We start from the raw sequence: 10,466 nt of genomic DNA on the forward strand, positions 1-10,466 counted from the left end.
AGGTAAAGTTGAAATATTATTTTTTAACAAAATGAACAAAAATATATTATGCCTATTGGAACTGTAAGCAATGTTTAATTTCGTTCAAACATTTACCCCACATGAACCTACTAAAACATAATTCTGCATACTTTGACTAATATCGCAATGCAACAAATTAAAATGTATGTTAATGGAACATGAAAATACATCTATTTGCTAGTGTCATATTTTCATTCCGCCAGGATAAAGACAGCACAGTAAGTATATTCATTACACATAAATTAGAGGAAGAATGTCAATATAGACTGCCAATGTGTGAGATATTCCTGAAACTTTGACTACTCGTCTCGATTTCAACTGACATCGGAACACACTATACAAGCCCGTGATTTGGATAGTAAGGTATAGTCTGGTTCCCTGCTTAGTATGCTCCCTGCGTTGCCCTCCGCTATACTAAGTCAGGCGAATGCCGACGCCATATTGTCACGTGATCAAACAAATAGCCTCACATGGAGAGATCTCGGTAATCTAACCGTGGCACACTTATTGTTTTAATATTCTCTTTGTTAGTGACACAATGCGAACTTTACTAATACTTTCGATTTGAACAATAGCAGTCGTTAACCAGCAAATCGGCAACTTAGGTATTTTTACAAATATTTCTACAATTAGGCGAAGACAAAGTATAGGGATACACACAACAATATTTTGTTAATATTGCACGTTTCCCAATAAGTTATCTCAAAAATTCCTTTTCCAAACGATTCCTTGATAAATTTTACGTCGAAATTGATATGAGGTTATGTGCGGAAGCTTTAATTTTGCCAAAGATTAAGACGAAAATATCTTCTCCATTTTACCAGGGGTGAGGGTAACGATTGTTTTGCAAATATTGCACATTTCACACTGCGTCATCCAAAATATTATAGTTGCAATGAATTCCTTGACCAATTTTATATAAATATGTATATATCGTTTTCCATGACAGCCCAAATTATGTCAAATATCAGGATCGATACAACAACCTCTTCTACGAAGGGGCGAAAGTGACGACCTTTGTCAAATGTTGCACATTTCGACGGCATTCCATTTGCTAACAATTACTTTATAATTATTACGTCGGAATTGGTATAAGGTGATAGATGACATCCTTATTTAGCAAAAGGTTAATATCAAATCCCTTCAATGGGTGGGGGTGCACATGCATTTGCCAAAAAATGAACAATTTAGAATCATCTCTATGTTTCATTTGCAATAAATTCTTTGACAAATTTTACATTGATATTAATATATTGTTCTATGTAACAGCACATGTTTTGCCAAAGATTAGTAATGATTAAGCTAGGAGTTCCTCAAAGAGAGTAATAATTTTGGTCGATTGATTCAGGGGCAATTTGTAAATAAAAAGGTACATGTTTTTGCAATAAAAGGACTTGATTCATCTTATTGAGTTTTGGATATCACCTTTTTAGGAAATTGAGATAAAACATCATTCATGATTTTATATTAGATTATATAAACATTAAACATAAGAGGAGTCAATATAAAACAACACAGTTTAAAGAAATTGTTTAAGAGTTGTGTTGAGAGTCAGAGTGGATAAATTTAGAAGGGCATGGTGGGGGTAAAGGATTCCTCTGTTCATATGTAGCTAGCACTTATTAAAACCAAAACACTAGCCTTCATTTATGAGGGTTTGCTGGAGGCTTGGATTGAGGTCGAGTATGGAATGAAACATCTCATTTTGACTGATTCATCCAAAATGTACCAAATTGGTAAAATCTTATTTACTCTGGTGTTCTGTTTACATGGGTATATTTTTAAAACAAATCAAGCATTTAATTAAACTATACATACATGCCAAAGTTTATGATGAAATCTTCATGGTATTAAGTTAAATAAATATCCTTTTGTTAAGGGAACTTAAATTTAATATTGTATGTTTAATGACTGACAATAAAACAAGATATGTGAAGCATTTATCATTAAAAAATATGCTTTCAATAATACCTTTATTATATCTACATTTTTTCACAATAGAAAATGGTTACAAAATTAATAATAATCACTGTATCATTTAAAAATACACTGAATTGATTCTTTGATACCTAGTGAAAATAAAAAATAAAAAACATGTTTCTCGAAATGTTCTAATTTGATTTTATAGAATGGAGCATCATTCTATTTTCCACACCTATTGTAAAAGAGAGAAGTCATCACCAACAGGAACAACTCCTGTGCAGATAGAGAAGCACAGACAATTAGAGGTATATTATATTATTTACAGTTGCCGTTGGCAACATTCTGTCCTGACTGACTTTAGACAAATTTTGAATGTCTAGCCTCAAGGTTTGCATTCAAGACGTTGTTTAACGAGATGCTCATTTTATGTTAATGCTCACTTTGCCTCAGATCTGTTACAAAAGTGAAACATATTCTCTTAAAACTACACAGGAATATTTGCATTTAACTCATCAATAAGACAAGTAAATAAGTATTAATTAAAATCAATTGTTTATCATTATTGATGCATCTGTAAGCTACACATGGGAATATAAAAAGTATTTATTATTATAATGAAGTACTGTAATGAAAAATCATACACTCACTCTATGTATCTGAATGTTTAACATGCCATTATTATATGCATACATCAAACACACTGTGACACTTACATTTACTGTATTGCAAGATGACTGTATTGTATTTATGACATCATGTGTGTCTTTAAATTGAAATATATTTTATGACGTGTGTTTTTACATTGAGATATGACATATAGCACACATTTCATTGGCTTATAGCTTGTAATCCAGTATTATTTCCATTATATTCTCTGTGTATTATCTTGGTTATTATAATAGTTGTTAGCAGATAACAGCCTTGTAAGATTAAGGTTTGAAAATGTGGTCTTTATTTCCAGAAGACAATAGGTAAATACTTGCATTATTAAGTAGCAATACAGTTATTTGTCTTTCCAAATTCTTGATAAATTTAAAGTATTTGTTACTGAGTCTGAGATTTATACGTCAAGTACCAACTCATACTTACAGCTAATTTCAAACATTATAGCTCATAACTGTTCATTGATTGCAGTTCCCAGACCAAAATAGATCGTACAAGAAATGGATCAAAGAAGAGAAGTTAGCAATGATGGAGTTTGTGGAGGAGCATGGTATACCATCAGTAAATGTTAAGAAATTCTGGGAGGAGTGTGCACACTACATTTTCCAAACTACTGGCCTTGTGAAATCAGGTTACATTTAGCAAAATATATACAGAATATGAATCTCTATGGATCTTAACACTACCTACCTTTTAACTGCACCATCACCCACTCTGGACCAATATACTTAAATTGAATGTGTTCCATTAAATAGCTTCATTGAACAACCTTCATAGAATTAATTTGTCTGAAATTTGTGCCCTCATCATTGCATTGTACTGATTAATGTTACAATTGCCTGGAGCCATATACTTTGAGAGCAATGGAGATGTTGGTCAGGTTATTAGTCTGTCCATATTTTGGAATGTAGGTGTAGAAAAATACTTTGATAAAATAATTTATTTACAGCATGTCCGGTAATTATGATACATTTTGTGATTTGAAAATATTTTATTAATTGTCTATGATTAAGAAATATTAGTTTTTATTGTCAGTTTGGATTGGTTGTAAACTTCACACTTTGTCCAGGTCTTTTCTTTTAAAGGGCCAGGAATTTCTAAATGCTAGAACTGGTGAATAGCCTTAGTTTAGTGTACCATAATGGGTTTGGCTTCATTGTCTTGGGTTGTGTTGCAAAAAGTCTGTGATTTCTTGCTAGATCATCAAGAATCCAAAGGTTGATAGTTCATAGAAATTGTTTGTGGCAATACCCCATTTAATATATTTCCTTGCCTTTGAATCATATCAGGCATTATTAGCCACTTGCCATAGGTCAGGCATTATTAGCCACTTGCCAAAGGTCAGGCATTATTAACCACTTGCCATAGGAAGGCATTATTAGCCACTTACCATAGGTATGCATTATTAGTCACTTGCTATAGGTCATGCATTATTAGCCACATGCCATAGGTCAGGCATTATTAGCCACTTGCCATAGGTATGCATTATTAGCCACTTGCCATAGGTATGCATTATTAGCCACTTGCTATAGGTCATGCATTATTAGCCACATGCCATAGGTCAGGCATTATTAGCCACTTGCCATAGGTATGCATTATTAGCCACTTGCCATAGGTATGCATTATTAGCCACTTGCTATAGGTCAGGCATTATTAGCCACATGCCATAGGAAGGCATTATTAGCCACATGCCATAGGTTAGGCATTATTAGCCACTTGCCATAGGAAGACATTATTAGCCTTTTTCAATCCTTGTTGTCACTGATGTTGAAGCATAAGTGTCATAATAGGATTGACATTTAGAGCTAGTTAATTAATATTGTTGAGTAGTTAAACTTTATTAGTGCATGCTAAGTCATTAAAGCAAAGGCGACACTATAAAAAAATAATGGATTGGGTTCAAATCTCGCTTGGCCATTGTGGGTGAGGAAGCTTGCTAGTAGATTCCCATGGCTCGGTGGTTCTTCCCAGGGTTTTCCTGGGTTCTTCCTCCACCAGTAAGTTCAAAGCAACAACAATAAATCAATCACACCTAAGCAAACAATATGGCCACCTGGAAGTGTTTGTCTACTATTTTCATGCAAATTTTGCCTCTGAAACTAGATTGATGTGTTTATTTTGAGTGAAACATTTTGAAGAAAGTCCACTGACCTACTTAGCCTAATATTTTTGATTTGGTTGTAGCATGTGCAATCATATAGCCTGTGGCTGTGTAATCCTTTTGTTTTTATATTGATTAGGTATGGTGTGTGTTTTAAAAATGTTTATATGAATTTTTCTACATGTTCAGGAGATTCATGCAGATCACAGCATGCCAGGGTGAAATGCTTGTTCCCTTCTGCGTGTTTGACCACTGATGAAAGCACCACCACCATTAGTGACATGTCCAACAGTTCAACAAAAATTGAAGCATCAACTCAGTATGATCACATTTATACTTGTACAGTATCTACACAAACAGACCTAGTCTTACCAGTCTTGGACATAAGGTATAAAACATGAGGTATACATTTGTTTAAAAAGCATCACACTGTAATACAAAATTTAGAGGAAGAGACAGTGGAGATGGTAGGTTCTTGAACAGGCATTTTAAGTTGAAATTAAATGTAGATAAATATCATTAAATTGTGATATAATTCAAGATGTTTTACACTTAATGGCAGTCTGTGGATATAAAAATCTGACAGGTGCTGTAGTCGAAAAATCAGAAATGACTGTTAAGCTATAATCTTATTTTGTTTCAGCAGATAATATCTTACATGCATTGCTGCAGCCAATCAAATTGGAGAAATGGCTTTACATAAGCTACTATACATCAGTTGCAGTGTCCATTGACACAATCAAAAACCTAAACTCAATTACTTGTAGTAGCCAAAGTACCTCTATCTGAATACTCACTCACATAACTACACACAACATGTAGTCCTTCCACTTAATATTATTAAAACAAACATGATATATGTATTATTTGATTTTTACATATATCTTTTTCAGAGAAACTCAAAGAGAGTGGAGCTATATTTCTGTACGTGATAAATTGCCAACATCAAAAAATGAAGTGGAAACATTAGCTACCAAATTATCAGATACAAGGTTATCATCATTTGATGATGTAACTCTCTCTGACAGAGCAAAATTGCTGCATGCTGCTCTATATACTTCCACTGAACAATTGCAGAGACTGTGTTAAATAGCGATTCACTCAGAAAAGCTGTAAAGATGTTATTCATTTGGAAAGTTGAACAAAAGGCATCTTCAAAATGTATAAGGGATGAAAGCAGCATATTATATCCTAATCGTGACTTAACAGCCTTTCCATGGAATGATATATGCACAGAACTTTTTCTGAGTAACCCGATATTGGCTGAAGTATTACTAGCAGTAGCATTGCCAACAGGCAAACTTGACATGACTCAGCCCATTAGGTCACTTCTGCCCAAGTTAGGACTTATATATTCAATACTTATGAGCAGTAGGTTTGTGGAATTATCACTTGTACAGAAGATAATAGCTATCACTATGAAAAATGAACAGACTCATGAAAAGGTCTAATCTATTTTCATTTGTTATGTATTGTTTTAATTGCAGTATTTTAACAGTTTAACTTGTTGACATGAATGCATGGCATACTTTCTGACATTTCATGGTTTTAAACATTGTCCCCAAATGTTTTCAGTGCTTGAACACTTTAATAGGAAGCTAGCACTCAGTTTATTATTTAGTCAAATGATGCCTCTCAGAATTATTATTTTTTATTTTCAGAAGATGTTATTGTTACTTGCATGTTTTATTCAGCTTTGGTTCATCTTTCCTTAAAGTCACAGGATATTTTTACTTTTAGACCAACTAAAAACAGACATTGAATTCTCATCATTTTGAAATAAACATAATCTAGAAGTCAGTAGTTGTGACCAGTATTGCCAGTAAGTAGGGGAAGTTATTTCCTATTGACGCATTTGATTTCTATCATACATGATAAGATTTGGGTGACACAATGATTGAGTTGGACACTTTTATTCACCTTAACTTAGTTGTTACAAGATTGCTGCCCTCTTACCCAAATTTTTCTAACTGCATCTTGATATTTTGCATGTATTTTTTCAAAATCTTGCTTGTGAATTTGTTACATAGTTTTGAATGATTTTATTTTGTTTTTCAGAGTTGTTTTCATCTTTTATATATTCATTATTTCTGGCCCTTTTCTTACCCTTTTTCAGATTTCTAAAGAAAAACACACCTATTGGAGGTCTTACAAGATGACTAGAACAGCTTTAAAAAACATTTATTCATCCATGTAATTAATTTTCCAAGGAATGTACGAGCCATTTCCAGTTCTATTTACATGTTCTTTAGATTAAATAACATGTAATAACTTGAAATGTTATATGGATAAAAGATGAGTAAAATTTCTTTTTAGCTGAATAGTAAGTGCATAACCTTAATGCTTAGAAATGTAACCAGCATAACCAAGTTCCAGTAATTATCATTTAAACTTTAATGGATCAAACATGAACCAAACTGTTTCATAAAGGAACTTCAGTTTTCAACAAAATCTTATACAATTAATATTATATTTAAAAATACTGGTATACATTGTAAATGGCTGACAGGATATGATCAAACTACAAATGTACATTGTGAATCAATATCATGATATAACACTCATTTTCTACCAATGTTTATTTATAAGGATTATTTTGGACGCATGGCTTGGCATTATAAACTACTATAACTTAGTGGCTGAGCATCTGTAGACACAGATACAGGTTAAAATCGTATGTCTGGCTGATCACTCACGTACTGCTAGTTTATTATACATCTGTCAATTTTATAAGCAGTCAGCTGTCACAGGCAACAATATCTTATCTTTTATTGTCGATACAATGAAGCAGATGAGACCTTTTCTCTAGTAAATAATAGGAGACATCAGTATGATAATATGATACAAGGTTTCATTGATTTCTTTCTTGTTCCCAACAGGTTTTTGATAGATTGCAGATTCTGGGTGTGTCCAGTAGCTATGAAGCTACCATTAGAGAAGTTGAAAAATTAGGCAATTCATGTTTTAAGGACCTGCAGTTAGCAGTCAGGGAAGGAAGAGTTTTCAGAATTGTTGGTGACAATTTAAATTTTACAACTGGGGTGCGACATGAAAGGGAAAATTATCATGGAGGGACAAAACATTGGTTTGCATCTGCTGCTATTGTGCAACACATGACCTTTGCCAATCTACCAGACCAGCCACAGGGATCGGTTCAAGACCTAGCCTTGGATCAGCTGTCTCCTTCAGAGAAAGATCAGAGAAGGTTAAAATCCAACTACACAACCCTGATTTTAAATGCAGCAGTGTATTATCTCCCCTTTCTGCAAAAGTTTAAAGATTTTTATTGTAGTGAAATTGAAGGTGAATTTTCTGAGGAGCTTGCAAATAAATCAGTCATAGTTCCACTTCCCATTCTTCCTTACAATGAACTGCAGTATAGTGATGTCTGTAAGATAATGCAGTCGTACAATGAAACGATAGATGGAATCTATGGATGCACAGATCATCCTCCAGTGCATATAGGTGGTGATCATTGACCAGGGAAAGATTTAGTGGTGCAAAAGGATTACATCAAGGTGCTTTTGTTGCCTGAGAGAGACTGAGGGATCTGTATCCAGTTACTTTTGAACTCTGGCATACAGCTATATGCACAAGGTATCTATCTATTTGATTTTGTCCTGCAATCTGTTTCATACCAAATGTACTTCCAAGTGTGTCATTTTGACAAAGGTCACAGCATATAAATTCAGCTGCCTCATATGGACAGTCAAAATAGTTTTTCAAAAATTGGCATCTGCAGCCAGTTTCAAATGTTAAATATCCTTTCATATCCTTCTCCAGATGTTTTGAAGATAAGTCATTGTTGTTGTAAAAAATTATGGCTTCAGCTTTAAGGCCATCCCTTCCGGCTTGACCATCCTCTTCAACATACTCTGAAGTGAAATGAAAATATGTATTCTTTATTCTACAAAGAGTCCATGGCTCTATCCTAGAATACAAGTATACTAAAATAGAACATTCTAAACAATGTATGGTTTTACCTGTGATGTACCATGCATTATAAGCAGACTTGACAAGCATATATATATATATATATAGAGAGAGAGAGAGAGAGAGAGAGAGAGAGAGAGAGAGAAAAAACCCACATGAAAACATAGTATTGGATTCATGCTTGAAAGGCTAGTAATTTCTCATATCCTAAAGACAAGTTCAGGATATGGTGGAAGTCAATATAACAATGGGTTTTCCTGCTTCATTTTCCTTATTAAAATTTATAAGGAAAAAATGTCCACTTTTAGTAGACTTGATGGGAAGAGAAATATTTATACATACATGTATTTGAATTAAATATTACATTCCTTCCAAGACTACTAAAATCAACTAATTAAACTGGTCAATTAATTGAGAACACGAGGAAGAAGTTCATTTTCTATCCCTGTTTTGTGCACAGACCTTTTCTTAAGGACCAACAGACTCAAACTATTATATCTGAGGCAGTAGAAATATGCAGGTATCAAATTATATATATTTTCAGACCTAATATACATATAACAAAGACTTTATGGTGTGCATGAGTATACCTTTCACTAAAGATGGGGATCCAGCATGAATCACTCTATGCACCCTTCTAAGGTCTGCCCCCATTCCAAGTGCAGTTGTCGCAAAAATGATTTTTATGTGATTGTTTTCACTTGAAAGACAGCACAGAATATGTTCATTTACTTTGCTATATTGTGGAGAGTGGTACTGCACAACAATGCAATTTTCTTCCTTTTTTTCTCCATTGTACAGTTGATCACCTAGAAGTAGCTTAGCTTGCTCAATAGCTTTATCACACCATACAAGTCTTGTGTAGACTATTGTGACAGGAAAGCAAGACCCAGTCTCCTTTGTTCTAATAAGATCCTCAAACAGTGATTTGAAAACAGTCATAAGGTGAAGTTGGTGTTGTGTCTCTTGAATATGGTGGTCATCTTCTTACCAGCAAACTGATGTTTTTTCGAAGAAGAGGTGTACAATTAATTATGCTGCATCTGGAAAGTTTCAACTCTTTCTTGATAGATTTGATGCTGCCTTTATTAATAGTTGCTGTCATAGCACACACTGTACAAACTGGGAAAAGAGCCCGAAGATTTTTAATCTCCTTGTATGCAGGTCTAAATTCATCCTGCCACTGCAAAATGCAGTGGGCCTCATCAATAATCAAGCATACCTGTTTCTTTGTCCATTCAGCCTCAAGTAGGCATTCAAGAACATGTTTATCCATTATGTCTTCTGGGTGTCCAACCATATATGAAAATTCACCCATGCATAAGGTGCTGTGATCTTGAAAATGTTCAGTGACACATATCACATGCCCATCAAGAGTGGAGCAAAGCTGATTAAGAATGGCATTGAGAGGTTCCAGTACTACGACTTTGCAGTGAAGGTAGAAAGGAATCAGTTCAAAAATCAAAGTTTTTTTCCATATCCTGTGGGTAATACAACAACTAAGTCTTTGGATTCTCTCAGGGTGTACAAAGCATCTATTTGTCTGGGCCTGAGCCCAGTAACTGGTGTCTGTGAAGCAAGAATTGTCTGGTTATATTTAATGACAGCTTGTTTGAGATTACACATCCGATCGAAGTAAGCCATCTGCAAATGGGATGAAAATGAGAAAGCTTTGATAATGTAACACTGGCAAACAACCACTTTTATGAAGATTGCTATTTATCAATAAGTGTACATGTGATTAAATTAATTTTTTCAGTCAGCAAACCAATCTTAGTATGAAGCCATTTATCGTTCATGCAGTCTGTCTTCTGAAATATTTTCA

The 10,466-nt window shown here is 34.0% G+C and overlaps 1 protein-coding gene across 2 annotated transcripts; it reads left to right on the forward strand.

Moving 5' to 3' along the window:
• Positions 1-490: 490 nt before the first annotated feature.
• LOC149784865 (uncharacterized) lies at positions 491-8,406 on the forward strand. Of its 2 annotated transcripts, none has more exons than XM_089978440.1 (5): positions 491-626; positions 2,150-2,249; positions 3,079-3,238; positions 4,898-5,096; positions 6,825-8,406. In XM_089978440.1, the coding sequence occupies exons 2-5, from the start codon at positions 2,151-2,153 to the stop codon at positions 6,865-6,867; spliced, it is 501 nt and encodes a 166-aa protein (XP_089834566.1). In that variant the 5' UTR covers positions 491-626; position 2,150; the 3' UTR covers positions 6,868-8,406. The 2 variants fall into 2 exon arrangements, with proteins under 2 accessions (XP_089834566.1, XP_089834565.1); XM_089978439.1 differs by having other exon boundaries at positions 7,588-8,406.
• The last annotated feature ends 2,060 nt before the right edge of the window (positions 8,407-10,466 follow it).

The sequence above is a fragment of the Sinohyriopsis cumingii genome, chromosome 13 (assembly GCF_028554795.1).
Source record: "Sinohyriopsis cumingii isolate HCF-2022 chromosome 13, ASM2855479v2, whole genome shotgun sequence".
In the NCBI taxonomy this organism is placed as follows: domain Eukaryota; kingdom Metazoa; phylum Mollusca; class Bivalvia; order Unionida; family Unionidae; genus Sinohyriopsis; species Sinohyriopsis cumingii.

Bases quoted from the DNA above. Each gene is read 5' to 3' on its own strand.
- LOC149784865 (XM_089978439.1), top strand. From the start codon at position 2,151: ATGGAGCATCATTCTATTTTCCACACCTATTGTAAAAGAGAGAAGTCA. The intron at 2,250-3,078 runs GTATATTATATT...CATTGATTGCAG, and splicing joins AGAAGCACAGACAATTAGAG to TTCCCAGACCAAAATAGATC. The intron at 3,239-4,897 runs GTTACATTTAGC...CTACATGTTCAG, and splicing joins TACTGGCCTTGTGAAATCAG to GAGATTCATGCAGATCACAG.